The sequence below is a fragment of the Barbus barbus genome (genome assembly GCF_936440315.1).
Source record: "Barbus barbus genome assembly, chromosome: 15".
Taxonomy (NCBI): domain Eukaryota; kingdom Metazoa; phylum Chordata; class Actinopteri; order Cypriniformes; family Cyprinidae; genus Barbus; species Barbus barbus.
Window position 1 is genome coordinate 21,373,475 of NC_136743.1, and position 21,074 is coordinate 21,394,548.

Consider the following 21,074-nt stretch of genomic DNA (forward strand, 5'->3'; position numbering starts at 1 on the left):
CCCACAAATACGTCCTCCTTTTCCCCGAATTGGAAGGATGGGTGTGGTGGATCCTTTCCCGTCCTACCTATCCCATAATTCTTTTCGGCAGAGCGTAATGGCGGACGAAGCGAGCGGTAGCGGAGTGGGAGAGGAGTTTCTCTGACAAAACAAGCTAAAGTTTATGCTTCGGCTCAATGAATTTGTAGGAGAAATTAGTAGAATACTTAAAAACAAATAAAAATAGGCTATAATGGCTTACCTGGATGTGACTGTCTTGTAGTCTGATATAAAAAACTCTCCGACAACGAGCAAAGAAAGTATTTAATTTATTTAATTGCTTTATTTCTTCCAAAAGAATTAAAATGAGGAGAATAACTCTTTGTTTGTCCATTTTCCCGCTTCTTACTTGGCGCTGTCACGGTTGCTAGGCGACAGGATATGAGCAACGGGTAAGGGAGGGAAATGAAAGAAGGGTAGGCTGTCCAAATTCACAAACACCGACTTCCGGGTTTTGCGGACGTCGGAGGATCCCTCCTCCTTCAACCGGGTAGGAAGGATCCTAAGGAGGATGCAGACCCTGAATTTGGACACAGCCTATGACTCTCTCTTGTGAGAAGAACTCTGGAATGTGAGAGAGGTCCATTTCCGAACAGCTCCATTCACGTGTTTCCGGTGTTTAGCAGCGAGTGCACATCTACTTGGAGACCCTTGGCTTGTTTTCAGAAATGGTGCTCTGTCTCTTTAAGAACTCTCCACACCTATCGACTGATGCGTGACGTACTGATTTGCACTATTGTAACTTACTTAATCGACCGCCTGCTATATGTTGTGGTCTTTACAGAGGTTAATGAATCCACTTCAGGTTTCGGTAACTTTTATCACTGACTGGTGAAAACAAACGACTGTTTTTTGTCTTAAAACGCAACTGTAGATAGTTTGTTTGACGATTTAAAATAGGTCGCGAGATCACATGTTGGGGAAAGTTTGGGGACACAGAACTTACATATGCTTTCGATTATTATTTATCCATTCAAAACACCCATTTGAATGAACACATTGAATCTTAACCGAGTAAACATCTGCCAGTGGTCTGGCGTTCAAGTCTATGGAGGAATGAAACTCAAAAGTTTTACGGAGCAAAGTTGAAAACGGGATCATTTGACTCCAGTTTGGATCCTCCCTGATATAAGTTACTCACAGCCATGGTGACTAAAGTAGGTTTGCGGCTCTCTGAATGAACTCATTGTGCGATGGGGACTCAGAGAAACGGCTTCAGCAGACGAGAGACTTTCATTCTCTCTGTTGATGTGGGAACAACCTCCATCAGGTGCCATGTGTACGACAAGAGCGCCAGTATCAGGGGATCCTGCTCCACGAAGGTAAATGACAGCAGGATGACTGACTTACAGGATCGTGCCAGTGTGTGAAATCTGACAGCAGCTTCCTTGTTACAGGTGTCCCTACTTTATCCTCAGCCTGGATGGGTAGAGATTGACCCTGAGGATCTGTGGAAAGGGTTTGTGACTGTAGTCAAAGGAGCAGTTCAAGGTCAGACATCTTTAATTTGGCTCCATTATCATTGTTAATGTCATTGCATCAGATTTCAGAACATCAAACCTAGTGGCATGTTTGCAATCAAATTATGTTAAACGAATATTGCACATTAAATAACAAACTGTAGTCTTTTTGTTTGTTTTTTGTGTAAACAGTGAGTGAAACTAATGAACAGCATTTTTGTAATTACATCCTGGAGCAGTTTACAAAGTTATAGTTGTTGCACATATGTTAATGTGTAATATGACACTGTGTACAATTTTACACTCCAAACTTTCAGTATACTGGACATGAAAATTCACACAAAAAATTGTTATATGACTATGAAAATATAATAGCATTTTAAAAAAACTGAGCATTACTCTGCCTTTTATGAATGTAGTTTTATGTTTACCAATAAATAAATACATACATATAATCAGTGTGGAAAGAGAATCTAAACAAATGAATCCAGCATATTGGATGTTTGAAATGAGAAGGTGTTAATATACTTTTCAGGGCTACTGTAAATCGTTTTGATGTGCAATCTGATATATTAGTGGTTGAGGCCCACTAGAGGTGCTTAGCAAACATCTAGAAGGATCCAATTTTTTTATATGAACATAATCTTAATTGATATGCTAAAAACACTACAAATAAGGATGTTAAACTCACATCATCTTTTTAGACATCATAGTTATATTTACTGCAACAGAGGTGCCAGAGGTACATATCAGTTTAGATAGAAAGGCCCTTAAATATTGACTTGGACAAAGGGAGGCCTTGTAGTCAAAAAGGTTGAGAACCTCTGTGATAAATGTAGGTCCATGAGTTTACAATGACAAGACTCCTCTCCTCTCCTATCTCTTTGGTCTAGACTCAGGCTTACAGATGTGCCAAATGGAAAGTCTTGGCATCTCAACTCAGAGGGCAACGTTCATAACATGGGACAGGTTTGTATATTAAATCCTGTGATTGTTTTCGGGAAAACTGAGTGAACTGACTGAGGTGGCATATATTCTTTTGTTATCATCTCCAGAAACACAGGGAAACCGTTTCATAATTTCATCACCTGGCAGGACTTGAGGGCAGCTGAGTTGGTGAGATCGTGGAACAGGTCCTGCACTATGAAGGTGAGGCTGCTGTGCATGTCATCTTGGGATATATCTGTTCATTGCGGATTGTCTTTGTGATTAACACTGTTGTATTTGGGGGTGTATTATGTCTAGACATGATCCAAACACAACAATCACTGGAACATATCATTCAACACAATCCAAATCCTGGCTTGACATTCACAATTCATATATTATTGCATTATTACTGTTCAAAAGTTTTAATAATACAAAGGATTTCCATTTCAAATATTAAGGAATGTGTCTCGAGCACCAAATCAACATATTAGAATGATTTCTGAAGTATTGCAAAATATTTTAAAATAGAATTTCTTTCAATTGTAATATTTTTTAACAGTATTATTGTTTTACTGTTTTTTATCAAATAAATTCTGACTTGATGAGCATGAGACTTTTCAAAAACTTACAAACTCCTTTGTGAACCATATTGTAATTATATTACTGAAGATAAAATGTTCACAAAATAACCCATACTATATTTAAAATCACAAAAAAATAACTGTGTATTTGTTGACAAGCTATTGGTACTTTTTAGGAGTGGGTACAGTTGCTAATAATCTCCAAATGACTAAATAATTGCCTATATAATTTAATTAGTTAATAAAAAACTGTTTACAGCAGTTTATTACTGAAAACAAAGTGTGTATTGTTTGGACAGTGACCGATCGTAGTGTTTGTCATTCATTGTGTATGTCAGTGAATGAGTGTTTCGTTCATTCCTGTAAGCTAAATGAGCAATACAGCAGTGAAAAAGAAACCGCCGATTGCCGATATATTTGTGTAAGGTGCTGATCGTGAATGTGGATGGGAATATTTGGCCTGTGAGGATCTTTGTTACGCATGCTAAAAGTGCTCATGTTTGAGTCAGCAGAATGCCCTTCTTAGTGGCAGGTTTGAGTTTCATGTTTGAAACCCAGTGTGGTCATGTAATGGTCCTAAAGCATTCACATTAAGTAGTTTTGTCCTATCATTGCAGAGACAAAACCATGTCAGTTTGTACAAGACATTTTTGAATGTGTGAGAGCAAACATCCCTGTGTATGTAGTCGCAGATAAAACTGGTTATACTTGAACAACTTCATCAACAGAGTAAAATGTTTTCAGTATCTTATCACTGAGGGCAGAGGTCCAGCTTGAAGGTGGTAGTTTTCTTCAAATTACTCTTAGAGTGTTTTCTTGTCAAGTCTATAAGCGTTTTAATTAAAAGTGAATAGTTCACTCAATAGTTCATCGTAACTGATTTGGAAAAAATTAGCATTACATCATTTGGATCCTTTGCAGTGAATGGGTGCCGTCAGAATGAGAGTTCAAACAGTGTGTTTATAAGAAACAAATGTATCATTTAGACGTTGTTAACTTAAAACTTTTGCTTCCAATTAATATAAGAGTCCTCTATCAATCATCAGCTTGTCTGAATCAGGAGAGAAATATGCACAGTTAAACCACCAAATACAAGCAAATGCAGTCCAAAACACTTCTAAACAAATATGGTGAGCAAGTGATTTAATGCTAAGTTTATTCAAATCTGTTCAGAGCAACTCATCTACATCTTGGATGGTCCAAGAGTAAATACAATTCGAAAAGTTTTCATTTATTATTATTGCTTAAAAATATTTAGTTGCATGTATGTTTTATGGCAGACAGTACATGGAGTGATGAAGATGCTGCACTTCCTCACCAGACAGAAGCGGTTCCTTGCAGCCAGCCTGGTAGTTTTTACCACCCAGCATGTGTCACTGCGTCTTGTCTGGGCCTTGAACAATATTCCTCAGGTAAACCAGGAGTAGTTAAAATATGGCATTCAGCCTTTGTCTTCTCTAGGACTAGTATATGTATCCTAACCTCCTCTCTCCTCAGTTGCGGCAGGCAGTCGAAGACGGCTCCTGTTATTTTGGGACCATAGACACCTGGCTGCTGTACAAACTGACTAAAGGTGGGTATTTCATTATGAAATAGAAATGTTGTCCTGTTGTATAGAAGTCATTTGAACAGTGAAAATCAGGTAGAGGAGTGCAAAGTATTCTGGCTGGATTCCATTGAGAGGTTGCTGAAATAAAACCAGTTTGATCTGTAAGAGGCTCTTCAGAGTGATCTGCTCAAAGCGTGCCACAGATCTGATATCTTACATCACTGACTGACACTATACTTAGAAAGCAATACAACCCTTGACAAAGGTGAATGAATGTCACACACCAGTGTTATGAGTATTAATCATAAGCAGTCACAGATACACAGTGATGATTTTACAGTGCTTATTATCATCGTCACGTTTTCCAACTTGACACAGCGTTGATAAAGATGGCCAGGAGCCAGTGTGTAGTGTTTCGATCTATTTAATTGTATTTTGCATTCATTAATCACATAAACTATGGTTCAGAACGGTTCAGGTTGGTTGGTTTTAATGATGTTATAAGAAGTCTCGGTAACATTTTATTTTAAAGTCTCTTAACTAGTTACTTATTAGCATGCATATTACTAGAATATTAGCCATTTATTCGTAGTAATTAAGCACATGTTAATGCCTTATTCTACATCCCTAATCCTACCCAATACCTAAACTTAACAACTACCTTACTAACTGTTAATAAGCAGCAAATTAGGAATTTATTGAGGGAAACGTCGTAGTTAATAGTGAATAAGTGTTCTCTATTCTAAAGTGTTACTGAAGTGTCTTATGCTCACCAATGCTGCATTTATTTCATCAAAAAGTAAAAACTGTAATCTTGTGAAATATTAAAATTTTAAAGAAATATTTTCTATTTTAATATATTTTAAAATGTAATTTATTCTCATGTGATGGCAAAGTCTTCAATGTCACATGATCATTCAGACATTATTCTAATGTGATGATTTGGTGCTGTTATTATTATTATTAATAATAATAATAATGGTGAGTCAATCTGAAATCCCTTTGCATACCTTTTTAAATTTATAATTTTATTGTAGGACTGTCAAACAATTAATCACGATTAATTGCACCCAAAATAAAAGTGTATATGTTTTTTTTTTAAATACACATCTGTATTTATATACACAGCATACAAACATGTAAACACAGACTATTATTTTGGATGCGATTAATCATTTGACAGCCCTTTTTTTTATTATTTGTTTGTTTTTTGCAGGCCTGGTTCATGCTACTGATTACTCTAATGCCAGTGCAACCGCAATATTTGATTCCTATCAGGTCAGTTACAACTGTCCAATTACTATATTTGTGTGATTGCTGTTATCTGACCATTACCTTTGGATTGTGGACTTCAGTACAAACACGTGTATCAGACATTTAAAAACAGATAGTTAAAGAGGTAGTTCAGCCAAAAATGGAGGCTATCATTTGCTCACTCTCATGTTGTTTCAACCCTGTATGACTTTTTTTCAAACATGGGACACAAAAAGAGAAAATGTGCTGTTCTTTAATATACAATTGCTTTGTTTGAGGAACAGGGTGAAACTTGTTCCCCTTTGTCATGGCACATAACAGTTTAAAGTAAATCAAAATGTACCTCAGAAATGAATGCACATGCTTGGTGCACAGTATTCCAAAAATGGTTTTCTTGATTATTGAAAAAATGTATTAACTTGCTCCAAATCACAAAAAAAGTTTTTATTGTTCTATCATTTTTGGGGTGAGTTATCTTTTTGTGTTGTTTTTTTCTTTTGTTCTCTTATATTTTGTCCATATAGTGTCTTAGAACATGCTTCTGTAAGTGGTGCTTGTTCATAGGATGTTGTCTGTGCTCATAGTGTGTGTGTGTGTGTTGTGTGATCATCAGATGTGCTGGAGTGGATTTGTTTGCTCACTCCTCTCTATACCTCTGTCCATCCTCCCCAGTGTGCAGAACACCAGGTAATCATGCACCCTGAATTGCTCTGATATTTCCAAATACCTTCTAGATCACTTTTGACTAAACAATTAATGTTCTCTTTTCTCATATTTAGTAATAAATTTGGCACATGTGATCCGTCCATATTCGGGGTGCCCATCCCAATCATGTCTGTTGTGAGTATAAATGTTGTCATGCAGTTTTAATAATATATGTGTGTGTGCTTGATTTTTTATTTGGTGCTACAACCCTACATTTCATGTCTTTGTCACAGATGGCGGACCAACAAGCAGCCATGTTTGGAGAATGCTGTTTTGACATTGGTGATGTGAAAATTACTATGGGCACAGGGACGTTCATGGACATCAATACAGGAAACAAACCACACACATCTGTAGCTGGTATGTCATTCCAGTGCTGATCTTACCTTATCGGTTAAGCTTTTCACAGTATTCAATTGGAATTCAACTGAAATGAAAGAAATACTACTAAACCACTAGAACTAATAATCTAAGCCAACTACACAGCCAACTAAATAGCATTTTAGACTGCATGGAATCGCTGCTAAAAATTCAGGTTTGTTAGCACAGAAATTAAATTCTTATTATATTAAATACTAAAAAATATATTAAAATAGAAAACAGTTCTTTTAAATTGTAATAATGTTTGACAGTTACTGTTTTTACTATATTTTTGATCAAATAATTGCAGCCTCAGACTTTCAAATGGTAGTGTACATGACTGAAAACAGCAGGTTAGGGCACGATGTGACTCATTACTCATAATGAATCAGTGTGGCGAGTGAGAAAGGAGACATTAATGCGTCCATTTGTTGGGCCCTCTTTATATCTCTCTTTTTTCATCTGTTTTCTGAGTAGGTCTTTATCCGCTGGTGGGCTGGAAGATCGGTGCTGATGTTGTGTATCTGGCCGAAGGTAATGCTGCTGGAACAGGTGCTGCCATTAAATGGGCCCAGGACCTAGGTGAGGACGACTAATGTGCCCAAGCCCACACATATTTCTTAACTTGAATATGTATTTTTCACTACCAAAAAAAAGCCATTCCAGATAGGGGTGTGTGATATATATCATCTGCGATTAATACATTATCGAGTATTTTGCAAAAACCATTCAAAACACCCCTACAGAGCGCACGCTTACAAGTTTAGAGTGCACATTTAGAATCTGTTCTTTCACTGCATGATTCAGTCTGCCATAAAACATATACAGAAAATGGATATATTTATACCACTTCATATAGTTATTCAATTTCACACACTTTTTCTCCAAAAATACCATGATTACAAGTGTGATATTGTTTTTTTACAACAGCTCAATAAACAAGAAGTTAAAAAGACTTACATTTTAGACACCATATTGCCTATTTTCGCCAACAAAAATAATTCCAAACGTTTGCATTTCTGAGCAACATGACGGTGTTTCGTTCCTGAATGATTCAACCATTTAAATGAGTCGGTTCAATTGCAATGACTCACTTATTAACAGTGGCTTGCTGCCATCTACTGGCGGTTTTTATTTCACATTTCGGCTTTTTTTCTTTTTTTCATGTTTTAAATCATGTTAAATATCAGTATTCAACATTTTATGTTTAATATATCAAAACATTATTTATGCATTTGTAATTGCAGGATAAATGCGTTCCTGTTCTACATTAAACCGTGTGTAAATACTAGGGATGCACCGAATCCAGGATTCGGATTCGGCCGAATCCTGGGCTTTTTGACGGGGTTTGGTTTCGGCCGAACCTTAGATTTATTTTCCACCGAAACCGAACCCTAGACTTGCGCTACGACGTCACACGGCCGTTGATTACGTGAAGGTGTTTACATAGGACCCGTTCGAATGTAATAGGCTGTAAGAATCTGAAAATGGAACTCGTAAGCAAAAAAAGTTTTGTTTGGCAGTACTTTCAACCAAAAGAAGGCGATTCAAGTCGAGCTTTATGTTCAATTTGCAATGCCAATTTGTCTCGTGGTGGCAAGTAGAGCCCTGCGCGGGACTGTTTTCTTCATCCCGCGCCCGCCGAATTTCTGACCATTACCGCCCACTCCCGCAACGTGTGTGTTACACTCCCGCCCGCTCCCGCAATATGTATGTCCACTCCCGCCCGCACCCGCAAAACTCTGAGAATTTATTCCCGCACGATAATAGAGATGCATTGATTTTGTGTCTTCTCCCGTCCCGCAGGAAAAAAAAAAAAAAGTATTGTATTGCTATTATTAAAGAGATTCGTGTTTGTTTCTTTCCCTGACCTGCATGTATTCTGACGCACTGGTAGGGAAGATGAATATAGCCTGGGCTATCGGGGACATCTAAAACGCTTAGGCTACCGCGCGTTTCTTTAGACTTCAAGTACTTTGATTTTGTTGACAATGACATCATGTCGCTAGGTTACCTCCCGATCCCGCAGTGTTTTTTTTTAGCCGCCCATTCCCGCCCGCAGCAAAGTTCAAACCGCCCGCTCCCGCGAGATTTGCGTTGGGTCCCACGGGACTCGGCGGGTCCCAATCCCAATGCAGCACTCTAGTGGCAAGGACCCTAAGCAGTACACAACATCGCCGATGTTAAAACTAAGGATGCGAGTAGGATTCGGTATTCGGTTTCGGATTCGGCCGAATCTTAAACAGTGGATTCGGTATTCGGCCGAACCCCAAAAATCTGGATTCGGTGCATCCCTAGTAAATACATCTAAATGCCACTTCAGATGCAGCCTCTGTGTTTCCTCTGCATTGTAAAGATGAATTTTGTTGATACTGATTTCATTTGCTTGGTAACAGCCCAAATGTCTTATTGTTCTAATTCACTGATTAAATGTAAGAATGCGACTTAAAAGATAATGGACACTTTTAGAAAAAAATGTCTTTATGAAGGTAAAAATGCCCATAAAATGTAAAAATTAGTTTAAACTTATTGGAAAAGATTCATTTCTATCAGTGTGACCTGACCACCACTGAATATGAAGAATATCATACATTTTAGGAGTCAGCTGTCCACGGCAGTCCTTAAGATACCAGCACAATATCGTCTAATTATCGTTGTCGATAAAATCCCAGAAAATATCGAGATATTATTTTTTGTCAATATCGCACACCCCTAATTCCAGATAGTAGATGCACATTCCACTCCATTATGAGAATTTATTTAACTTGGATTAAGTAAATAAAAAAAATAATAATTATATTATTGTGCCGTAATTTCTTTGATGCCTGTCTTACAGAGCTCTTTTCTGATGTGAAGGAGACTGAGGCTATAGCCACTAGTGTGGAAGACTCAGACGGAGTGTATTTTGTGCCTTCTTTCAATGGCTTACAGGTGTGTTTTTTGTGTTTCCATCATACTGTTTTTAAGTTGCTGTTCATCTCAAGAATTTGTTGTAAATACAAGATTTTTATACAGTGTTGTGTCATTTCAAGACATTCTCTGTTGATGTGCTACAGGCCCCTCTGAATGATCCTAAAGCTTGTGCCTCTTTCATGGGCTTAAAACCTTCCACAACCAAGAGACATCTTGTTCGAGCCATTCTGGAGTCTATAGCGTTCAGGTGAGCTTGCAAGATCTGACTGTATCATCAACCTAAGATGTCTCATGAATCAAAGAATGTGCTATGTTAAAGCTATAAAAAGTCAAGAGGCCCTTATTGTGTCAAGGTCAGAAAACATACCAGGGCTTTGGGGAAAATGGGTGAATATCAGCCCCTAATAAAAACAAAAGTTAATTTCTGACACTAGTATATGACCATCTACACTAAAACACTGTGCAAGATAAATTAATCAATCAGGGTTCATATACATAGTGCTGGATTGTTTCAAATCATCTGTTATTGTTCTTGTTCTGATAAAATGCAAGATAACTTAAATAAATGATTAACGCCTGACAATGCAGGACAATGTAAATAGACTTTGTCCTCAACTGTATGTGTTTTGAACGGTCTATGGTTTTGAAGCATATCCAATCCTGTTTGTAGAATTTAGCTTATTTTATTTTACACAATATTTTATTAATTTATTGTATTTAAATTATTTTGTATTAATTTAATAATCTGAAAATGAATGATCCACAATGAATTCTTTAATGCTAAATTATTACTACAGTTCTTTACTGCAAGGAATGGTCACACTATGAAATTTGTAGAAAAGACCAGAATTATCTCACTCAAAAACCTGCAAATTCTTAGGCCATTTTATCTCAAACAGTGTTTGCAGGAACAAAAATGTCACTTGGGTTATAAAGCACATTAAGTTCTTAAAATGAGTTCTTCAGTTATCATCTGCTTTGGCGATCAATCAGAAAACAGAAATGAGAAGGTGACTGGATACAAACCACTATCCCTTGGCATTCTATACCAATCTAGAGAAGTTATCAGGCCCCAAAATAGAGACTCTTTCCAACTGTCTCATCGTTTCAGAAGTTCCTCCATCAGAGAAATAAAGGCCAAAGTCAATAGCCCAGAATAGTTTTCTTCTCATGTTCTACTGTTCCAACTCCACTATATATACTGTAGAACTGTGTTTCTGCTGCTTCATGTTTGCCATGTAAATGTGCTTCAAAAATAGGGATGCATGATATAATGGTTATCATGGATATTGGATTTTTTTTGTATTGTTGTCTCACTCAAAGTGTTCAAAGTGAATATCCATTTCATACTGTACATTATAATGTGAAAATTTGACATTTCCAACCCCATCTCTGATGAATATGCAAGGTATTTGTTTTTGTTTTTTTAAACAAGTTAGCAATTTAGTATGATTTTGTATTTGTAGGACTTGTATTCATATTTAGTATGATTTTGTATTAGCAATATAGTATGATTCACATGAAAACATTCATTTTAACTAAGCATGAAGGTTGAACCCTATAAACCTAACTCAAATTGTCCACCAATTTGCAAAAAAAAAAACTTGGACTCGGATCGGTATCAACCAGTGCATTCCTAGTCATAACGTCTTGTGTGATTCCTGTAATTCTCGTGCCACAATTCAACAGCAATTCTGATTCTGATTTTCAGGAACAAGCAGCTCTTTGAAGTCATGCTTAGAGAAACCCGTATTCCTATCACTAAAATCAGGTGAGGGTCTCGCCCTGTTTGTGTGTCATATTGCATTGCGCTTGATCCTGCCTGTCTGAACTTTTGCGTACACATTTTGCTACACATTTACAGGGCAGATGGAGGTGTTTGCACCAATAATTTCATCATGCAACTCACAGCTGATCTGTTGGGGCGTAAGATAGAACGTCCAAGCCACTTTGACATGTCCTGCCTTGGAGCTGCTTTTGTTGCAGGACTTGGAACAGGTAAGGAACCAGCCACATTTGAGTGCAGCAAATAAACTATTCCTAATCTAGGCTTAATGTAGACAGGGCAGTCGTGGCCTAATGGATAGAGAGTTGGACTTGTAACCTGAAGGTCAAGGGTTGAGTCTCAGGTCCGGCAGGGATTGTAGGTGGGGGAGTGAATAACCAACACTCTCTCCACCCTCAATACCACGACTGAGGCGAGACCCTTGAGCAAGGCACCGAACCCCCAACTGCTCCCCGGGCGCTGCAGCATAGGCTGCCCACTGCTCCGAGTGCATGTTCACTACTGTGTGTGCACTTGGATGGGTTAAATGCAGAGCACACATTCCGAATATGGATCACCATACTTGGCCACACACCACTTCCCTTTCCTTTTCCCTTTTTAATCCGTCTTAACTCGGTATCATAGTTGGTAAACAAATTTCGAAGGGCTCTAAATTATCAACATGATCAGAACTTTGCTGAAAAACCTGTTGTGCACAATCTACTACATGCCTTCTGCTGTCTGATTGATAGTCTATACTTGCTTAGCAAGCCTTTTAGTATAATTTTCAAAACAAGGTACATGTACCTTTTACTGGTTTACTTGATTATCTATATGTGACCCTGGACCACAAAACCAGTCATAAGGGTAAATATTTCTAAAATTGAGATATATACATCATCTGAAAGTTGAATAAATAAGCTTTTAATTGAGATTATTTGGCCGAGATACAGCTATTTGAAAATCTGGAACCTGAGGGTGCTAAAAAATCTTTTCTTAGCAATGCATATTACTAATCAAAAATTTAGTTTTGATATATTTATGGTAGGAAATGTACCAAAAAATTTCATGGTACATAATCTTTATTAATATCCTAACGATTTTTGGCGTAAAAGAAAAATCAATAATTTTGACCCATACAATGTATTTTTGGCTATTGCTACAAATATACCCCAGCGACTAAAGACTGGTTTTGTGGTTCAGCTGATATTTATTTATTTATATGCATTTTATGTAAGTAGTCTGCTATACTGTTGTAAAGATCTCTGATTTAAATGACAACAAAATCACATAAATACTTTTTTCCTGATTTTTGCCTAAAGGTTCAATAAATAATTACAAAATAAAGGTATTTCATATGTCAGGCTTTAAAGAGTTAATCTGCCCATTTTATTTTGAACTGTCCTCTAGGCTACTGGAGGAACCAAGAAGAGCTGAAGAAGCTTTTGACCACAGACCAACATTTCCTTCCCCGAAGGAGTAAAACAGATTGGGACAAGGGCGGCCCATACAGAGGTGTACTGCAGAGCTGGGAGAGGGCTCTTCAGCGCTCTATGCACTGGTACAGCCAGCCCTGATTTACCAGAATACAAGTTTCTTCTGTAAACTCCATGTTCATGTGAACAAGTTTAGGGCAGTTCTCTTTGTCACTGAGAAAAGCACTTGAACAGAATCATTTCCAATCTGGATTTGGAAACCTGCATATCAAAGGTTAGTGACAGTTTTGCCAAATCATGGGGGATTTTACAGATTTACAGCTTGTTTGTGTAAATCCAAATCACCCAGTTGTGAATCCAGTGGTATTATGATGAAGAAGCGGCAGCAGGCTGCAGCACAATTCCTACTCGTAGTATTATGATTTTGCCAATCAATAATTTAGTCATTAGGCACTAAAAATCAATCAGTGCCTTAATCCAACTACTGTTTTTTTGTTTGTTTTTTAATATGAACAAATTAATTTAACTTGCTATGTGCCTTAATGAAGTGCTTGTGTACAAGAGATCCTCAGTGAGGTGCCTCGGTTACTCATCTCCCAAAGGATGACATCTCACCCTCGAGGAGTATTGTAATTATATGTCATTTGTGTTGTTTACACAGATGGGAGTATGTGAAACTTACTGCTCTTTATTTTTAACATACACTGAGTTAACACACAGTGCATCCATTTACATTAATGCTGTTGTAATTTTAATGTAATTTTAGTTAATATTTTCTAATTGCATATATAGTCTTGGCATTACGTAGGTTATTTTTTAATCAAATGTACCTCATAATACAAAGAGAATGCTGCAAACATGGAAAATTTGTTACATGAAGGACAATATTTCCTATTGTGTTTTTTTCACCCAACCTGCTATACTTGTTTGTATACAAAACTGTAGCAGTGTCACAGATTGTCTCTTCATACTATTAACAGTGGCTAATAATAGCATACATTCAACTGTAGTAAAAAATGAGTAACTGTGAAACTGTATAATATCCTAGGCTTTTATCAGGAACTTAAAGAAAGAATAGACAGAATATTTGGAAAGATAAATGAATTAATAGATCATCAAAGAACTCATTGTGCCATGTTTCATGTCAGTATGTAAAATGTGTTGTTTTAATAAATTTTCATTATGCCATTTCAGTGTCAAATTGTGTGCGTTGTCATGCTAATAAAGCAATGGTTTTCAATCTGAGGTCAATGGACATATAAAACATGACATTTCTGACTACCTAATTAAACAACTATGACCTGATAAACATTATATAATTCATGGGTCTAACAATTGTAAAACTAATGCAAAGTCTCACAATAAAAGACTAAAAAGGATTCATAATTATATATTTAAAGGATTCTACAGAGGATAAAATGGTATGAATGAGAAATAATAACAGATTTATTTATAATAGCTAAAAAAAATGAATATCGGAGCATTTGATTTTGTCTTGTATTAAATGTATTATATAATCGTAAATTATTTATAGATCATTTCAAAGGGTGTAGGAAACGGATTTCAGGTTTGCTATTGGTTGATCCAAGTGTCAATCATCAAGCAAAGTGGGCGGGATTAAAGGAAAATGGCGACTTTATCTGTCGGAGAGCCTCAAGAGATGGAAGGTGAGCTGACTTGTTTATTTATAATGATTTATTTTCAACGGAGCCTTTAAAAAACAGCGATTATTCTTATTGCTCTCTCTCTTTATAACCAAGCTGAGTTTCTATTTTTAATCGGTTAATACATTCGTGTGCTCTTACCATTCATTCAGACAGCAATGTGTGATTGTTTACGTTTATCACACAGCTAGCTAAAGCTACTCTTATGGTCTGCACGCATGAAAGGGCGATAAAAGCTGCTTCATTTCTTGGTTCCTCTTTTGAGTGTATTTAAATGCCAGACCTCTGCTCAGCTGTGTGTTTAGTAGCGGACAGGTCATCAGAGCCAGCACACCTTGCTGGTTAGCTAATGTAGCCCACCAGCTCACATTAAGTTACCTGTTAAAGTCTCACCTGTTCGGATGGATAAAGTGTAGGAGAAGCTGATTGTGAGCTATCAGACGTGACACATCGAGCTTTTCTCGACGCCTCCATTTGTTTCCAGCTGCTGTATCAGCACAGTTTGCTAGCATGCTGCTGCTGTGGGATGAGGGTGTGTGTGTGGGATGGGTTCATTTTATAGATGGAGGCTTTGAAATTGTGCTTTTCGTATTAAAGTACGTGCTATCACGATTATTTGGCCCAGATAACAGCAGTGGCGTTTTGTATGCAGGTTAGTACTGTGGGTGTGTCTTACTTATTCATTGTTATTCATAAAAACTGTGATTTAAAGTGGACAGGAGGGGTGAATCTGAGGAATCTGGTGATGATGAGACCAAGAGGAAGAGTCTCAATGGAGAGGTCGACTCCTTGCAAGCTCCTTCGACTGGTGAGACCACCTTGGCGTGAGGAAAACAATTAAAATGATTGTCTTTTGATCCGTTTCCTTATCGCTTCTCTCACTTTCCTTTTTAGTACCTGAGGAGTCGCCTGTTGACATGGACACCATAACCTTAGACCCAGATGAGGAGGTGAAACATTCAGATTTTGAAAGCGTAGACAGATGGATGTTATTAGCACTATGATTCATTGTGTCTTAATTTATTTATTTAGGATGTGGATCTGGTCCACTGCCGCATTGGGAAGATTGAGGGTCTGGAGGTTCTTCGGAAGGCAAAGGTGAGAGTATTGGGGTTTTTTTTAGGGGGTAATATAGTAGGGTTGTCTAGTTACTGGACAGATATGTATAGATTTGCTTATTTGGAGTATCAATTAATTATGCCCATTTTCTTTGTTTCTATCATCAGACAATTTCTCTTAGACAAAACCTCATCAAACACATTGAGAACTTGGACAGCCTCGTCTCATTGAGGGAACTCGATCTTTATGACAACCAGATCCGCAAACTAGAGAGTCTTCAGACCCTAACAGAGCTCGAGTAAGTCAGATTTTGTTTCTTCAAAAATACATAAATGTTATTTATACACTGCTGTTCAAAGGTTTGCAGTCAGTATTATTATTATTGCTTTTACCAGTTTATTACTAATGCATTCAATTTCTCAAAAGTAACTTTCTTTTAATCGAAGAATACAGGGAAAAAGTGACACGATTTCCACACAAATATTAGGGAGCACTGTTTTCAACATTGATAATAATAAATGTTTCTTGAGCACTAAATCATCTTATTACAATGATTTCTGAATGATTATGTGGCACAGAAGATTAGAGTAACAGCTGCAGAAAATTCAGCTTTGCCATGAAAGGAATAAATGACATTTTAAAATCATTTTTAATTGTAATAATATTTCTCAATATTACTATTTTTTTTTACTGTGCTTTTGATCAAATAAATGCAAACTATGTGAGCGCTGGAGACTACCAACCCCAATCCACTTTTATGATATGCAAGTTTTAAATTTTTCTATTCAAATTCATTGACATTTTTGGAGGACACAGATGTCAGGATAACTGCCCTCTTATCGTAATGAAGAAGCTTTGTTAAATAAAAATCTTGAAAGGGAAAAAAAAAAGCTGTATCCACAAAATCAAAGTCAAGTGGTGCAACTGGCATGCAGGAAACAACTAAACATCATTTAAAAAACCAGCACAGAGAGGAAAGTTGTATAAAGGTTTCTTTCTGGTTTCTTTCTTTCAAAACTGTACAAAACCAACATGAACACACACAAAATATATATAAATAATGTTTTCTAAAAATTTGTATCATCTCTTGTACTTGAAGAATTGAAAAACATGCCTCATTTGTGATCGTGATTTGCAGGCAGCTAGATGTATCGTTCAACTTACTGAGGAAGATTGAGGGATTGGAGTGTCTCACAAAAATCAAGAAGCTCTTCCTGCTTCATAATAAGATTGCAAGCATTGCCAACCTCGATCAACTGACGAGCCTCCAGATGCTTGAGCTGGGCTCTAACCGCATCAGGGTGAGACATCCGAGACCACATCTGCTCTTTATGCATTACATATTCTGCTTTGCTTACTCTGTGTCTTGGCTTGAATTTTATGTATGCAAATGCTTATGTTATGTAAATTTTAGGTTATTGAGAATCTGGATTCTCTTACTACTTTGGAGAGTTTGTTCCTTGGCACGAATAAAATCACTCAGCTGCAGAACCTTGATGGATTGCACAGTCTGACGGTTCTCAGTATCCAGGTGCGTTTTTGCTAGAAAGGTTTTTTTAAGCCAAATTTGCCTTCTCTGTTTGTGTTAACATCTGTTCCTGTCTTGACAGAGTAACCGCATCACGAAGTTGGAAGGACTCCAGAATCTTGTGAACCTGCGAGAGCTTTACTTGAGTCATAATGGCATCGAAGTCATCGAGGGCCTGGAGAACAATGTAAGATCTAGCATGGTTGTCCACAGATGCAATACTTTTTCCTGTCAATTCTAAATTTGTGCACCGAATGTTTGCACAAAATATTTGTGCCTTAAATCTTGTTAAATATCCGTAGCAAATTGCAAGATAAAGAAACCATTATAAAATGCATGTTAAGAAGCTGTCAGGCTGAAATCTGGTAGTTTTGTTTAATAGGCCCGTTTCTCCAGCTATTCTGAAGTTCTCTGCCTCTCCACTGCACCTTTTCTCTACAGGGGATGTCTGTGTTCTGATCTGTCGTCACATCAGTGGTTTTATTTTTATCTGCCCCACAATATTTTAGTTCTTGAATATACTTATCTTTCTTCCCTTTGTTTTTTAGAAAAAGCTGACAACTTTGGATATCGCTGCAAACAGGATAAAAAAGATTGAAAATATCAGCCATTTGACTGAATTAAAAGAATTTTGGGTAAGAAAAAAAGACAGGTTAACTTTTTATATTTCATGGCACACTACATGGGGTTAGTAAGGTTTTTTTTTTATCTTATAAGTCTCCTGTGCTCAACAAGGCTACATTTATTTGATCAAAAATACAGTTAAAAACCGTAATATGAAAAATCATTACTGTTTTAAATAACTGTTAAAGGGGTCATGAAGTGGAGGATCAAAATGTTCTTGATATTTACACACATAAGAGGGCACTCTACAATAAAAACATACTGCAATTTTGAGAACTTAAAACTAACTCCCCAGTTTAAATCATATAAATCTTTTCTGCCCTTCTGAAGCTCAGATTTGAAACCGGGAGAATTGTGAGGTCATGATCGCCATATAGAATCAAGGAGGTGTGATCTTAAAAGCTCATATCTGTCCATCAATCACAAGATCAATACTACTGTTGGTTAACGATGTTACAGCGACAAACTCAAACGTTGTTCTGTCAGTGGATGTAAAGAAATTGCACTTCCAAAACTTTGAATAGCCTTCGCTAAAGATTCGATAATTAGAAATGCATGGGTGAAATGTATTTTTAATGACTTGTCTGAGCAACTGAAGTTTCTTCTGCCAAATGCATTTCATGACCCCGTTAATATATCTTAAATATAATTTATTCCTGTGATGGCAAAGCTTAGTTTTACTCCAGTGTCACTCTACTATGCTGATTTGCTGAACAATAAACATTTGTCAATGCTGAAAACATTCATCTTTACTTCAAATTGAATGCATGTTTGCTGAATAAAAATTGTATAAAAATTTTTGAATGGCATTCTGTAAAAATCATACTTTGGAGTATCAATGCTTATTTTTATTTTAATAACATCTAAAAATGACAAAGCATTGTTAAAAAGCTATTTTTTTTATTCTTCCTTATACAGATGAATGACAACCAAATTGATAACTGGGGAGACTTGGATGAACTCAAGAACGCCAAAGGTCTAGAGACTGTCTATCTGGAGAGAAACCCTCTGCAGAAGGACCCTCAATACAGACGCAAGATCATGTTGGCTCTTCCCAGTGTCAGGCAGATAGATGCCACCTTCATCCGTTTCTGATCATCCACATCATTGTGCCCTCCCTCACCCAAACCATCCACCACTTATTATAAACGCACCACTACCATATTACCCTCATGGACACCGTCTGCCCTATTTATCTCTTTTATTTACTTTTTAACAACAAAAAAGAAGAATCTCACACTCCCAGTGTTGCCACTCCATGTGCTGGCACTTTTTACTCACACAGAGACTATATACCTATGCTCTGACTTGCGCTATAGTGTGAATGCTTGTTAATTTATTTTCAGTTTAGGACCTTATCAGTCTGAACTTAAAGGAGCTGACGCCTGTTGCTCGGAAAATATATCAGCGCTAAATCTTGCTGCCCTTAGCATTTTGGTTAGGAAATCATTTCATCGCAGTTATCCCTCGTCTCTTTCATCAATTTAAAATCAGAAATTTCCACCCTGTATGATTTACATCAGGCTTATTTACTATACAAGGTGGTAAAAAGGTCAGAATTCGATTGCATTCATGTACTAAAGATGGCTATGAGGAACTTCTTATTCTTTGATGTGATCAGGGACTATTTCCGAGAGTGTTATGCTCTTATGGATTCTGTTTGCATATCAGTTCTGTTTCTGGTTGTAGCAGTATGGCCGGTTGAAATGGCATGACGCATATTGTTCACTCTTCATTAATACTCAAAATTATTAGGGATTAATTCCATTATAAACTAAGGTTATGCCACACAATCTTAAGTGATTTTAGGGATTCAACAGAGCAAGGTGATGTCAGGTGATTAGTATTTATTTTGTGAAAAATTAAATCTCACATGCACTCAAAATATTCACACAGAGACACCTCATATTATTGTATGATCTGCGGAGTCGTTTTCTTCCCCCACAATAGGAGGTGAATGGAAGCGGCCACACTGTGGTGACTGTGATTGGCCACTCCCATTTGCCAGGAGGGAGGGGGGTCTGAGGGGTTTCACTCAGCTGATTCTTTATGGAATGAGCCCAGTCCCTTTAAAAGGGTTAAAGAACAACTGCATAGGATTGCTTTTAAATTTTCTCTTTGTTTTACAAGCTTGGTTGATTGTTTCAGAATTGAATGTACTATAAATAAACTGAATTTGAACAATGCTCACCCTTATGATGTTTGTTTTGTATTTAAGACGTGCAAGTTACCTCTGATTTCACAATGCAACTCATTTTTCATAAATATTAATACGTAAATACTGCTTTAGTGGATGCTGCTGAATGTTGGAAAGGCCAAGATTCTAATGGAAATGTTTAAAGAAAGTATATTCTCATTAACAGTATTCACACTAATACCAGATACATCTTGTACATGATTCTAAGCTTTTAATAAGAACTGACACTATACAACGCTCATGCATGAGTCATATTCAAATCAAATATTTGTTATTAAATCATGTTATATAATCGCAATCGTTTGTATATTTGTTTCAGTATACAAATATTACAGCACAATATATTTTGCATAAAAATATAAATTGTAAATTCAAGTTTATTTGTATAGCGCTTTTTAAGATACAAATCGTTGCAAAGCAGCTCTACAGGAAATTAAGGTTCCACAATATATATATATTGCAGAAACTTAATATTTAATTTATGGCAAAATTTGGTAATTCTGTATGTTGTCTGAGCGTTGGCATCCTCTGAGGGGTTGGCATCATCTCTTCTCAGGTGTTTGGTCATCTCAGATCATTTAAGTGTTGGACCCAGACTAAAGCTTCTGTAATGCCTAGTTACAGAAATAGAGAAACAAACAATTTATTACTTCTAGTCTGTATAACCCTAAATTGAGCTTGCATTACATTTACGCACATTAAATAATTGCAGTGTGCAAAATTTACATTAGATTATTTGTAAATCGCTTTGGATAAAAGCATCTGCTAAATGACTAAATAATAATAATAATAATAATAAAGATTATTCATGAACCACCTGAAGACCATGAAGACTACAACTGGTAACAGAGTCCCTTTGCAACAGTTTAAATAAACTTTATCAATAAATCATAAAATGTTTGCATATTTGTATTCTTTTGAATGAAAACAATTTGTAAAATGTTAAAAATACATATGTAATTGAATTTAAGAGATTCCATGTGTTGCAAAATGTGCATGTTCCTACCATA

General features: G+C 36.7%; 2 protein-coding genes across 3 annotated transcripts; both read left to right on the plus strand.

Moving 5' to 3' along the window:
* The first annotated feature begins 89 nt into the window (after nucleotides 1-89).
* Nucleotides 90-14,180, plus strand: LOC306881924 (glycerol kinase 5). Of its 2 annotated transcripts, none has more exons than XM_079436290.1 (16): nucleotides 90-1,361; nucleotides 1,437-1,530; nucleotides 2,393-2,468; nucleotides 2,555-2,648; nucleotides 4,291-4,422; nucleotides 4,508-4,583; nucleotides 5,776-5,837; nucleotides 6,427-6,500; nucleotides 6,593-6,653; nucleotides 6,752-6,878; nucleotides 7,356-7,460; nucleotides 9,715-9,809; nucleotides 9,935-10,038; nucleotides 11,503-11,562; nucleotides 11,656-11,789; nucleotides 12,967-14,180. In XM_079436290.1, the coding sequence occupies exons 1-16, from the start codon at nucleotides 1,233-1,235 to the stop codon at nucleotides 13,131-13,133; spliced, it is 1,590 nt and encodes a 529-aa protein (XP_079292416.1). In that variant the 5' UTR covers nucleotides 90-1,232; the 3' UTR covers nucleotides 13,134-14,180. The 2 variants fall into 2 exon arrangements, with proteins under 2 accessions (XP_079292416.1, XP_079292415.1); XM_079436289.1 differs by having other exon boundaries at nucleotides 502-1,361; nucleotides 9,911-10,038.
* A 383-nt stretch (nucleotides 14,181-14,563) lies between these two features.
* LOC306881926 (protein phosphatase 1 regulatory subunit 7-like) lies at nucleotides 14,564-20,062 on the plus strand. Its single transcript, XM_079436292.1, has 10 exons — nucleotides 14,564-14,659; nucleotides 15,369-15,464; nucleotides 15,551-15,606; nucleotides 15,689-15,754; nucleotides 15,883-16,013; nucleotides 16,854-17,016; nucleotides 17,130-17,246; nucleotides 17,326-17,430; nucleotides 17,792-17,878; nucleotides 18,786-20,062. Exons 1-10 carry the CDS (start codon nucleotides 14,620-14,622, stop codon nucleotides 18,960-18,962), a joined length of 1,038 nt encoding a protein of 345 aa, XP_079292418.1. The 5' UTR covers nucleotides 14,564-14,619; the 3' UTR covers nucleotides 18,963-20,062.
* The last annotated feature ends 1,012 nt before the right edge of the window (nucleotides 20,063-21,074 follow it).

What these genes read in the sequence shown, in the direction of transcription:
- LOC306881924 (XM_079436289.1), top strand. Translation starts at nt 1,233, where the DNA reads ATGGGGACTCAGAGAAACGGCTTCAGCAGACGAGAGACTTTCATTCTC. An exon ending in ACCACACACATCTGTAGCTG is followed by an intron (nt 6,879 to 7,355) that starts GTATGTCATTCC and finishes TTTTCTGAGTAG; the next exon opens with GTCTTTATCCGCTGGTGGGC. An exon ending in TGTTGCAGGACTTGGAACAG is followed by an intron (nt 11,790 to 12,966) that starts GTAAGGAACCAG and finishes ACTGTCCTCTAG; the next exon opens with GCTACTGGAGGAACCAAGAA.
- LOC306881926 (XM_079436292.1), top strand. Translation starts at nt 14,620, where the DNA reads ATGGCGACTTTATCTGTCGGAGAGCCTCAAGAGATGGAAG. An exon ending in CCTTAGACCCAGATGAGGAG is followed by an intron (nt 15,607 to 15,688) that starts GTGAAACATTCA and finishes TTATTTATTTAG; the next exon opens with GATGTGGATCTGGTCCACTG. An exon ending in TGACGGTTCTCAGTATCCAG is followed by an intron (nt 17,247 to 17,325) that starts GTGCGTTTTTGC and finishes CTGTCTTGACAG; the next exon opens with AGTAACCGCATCACGAAGTT.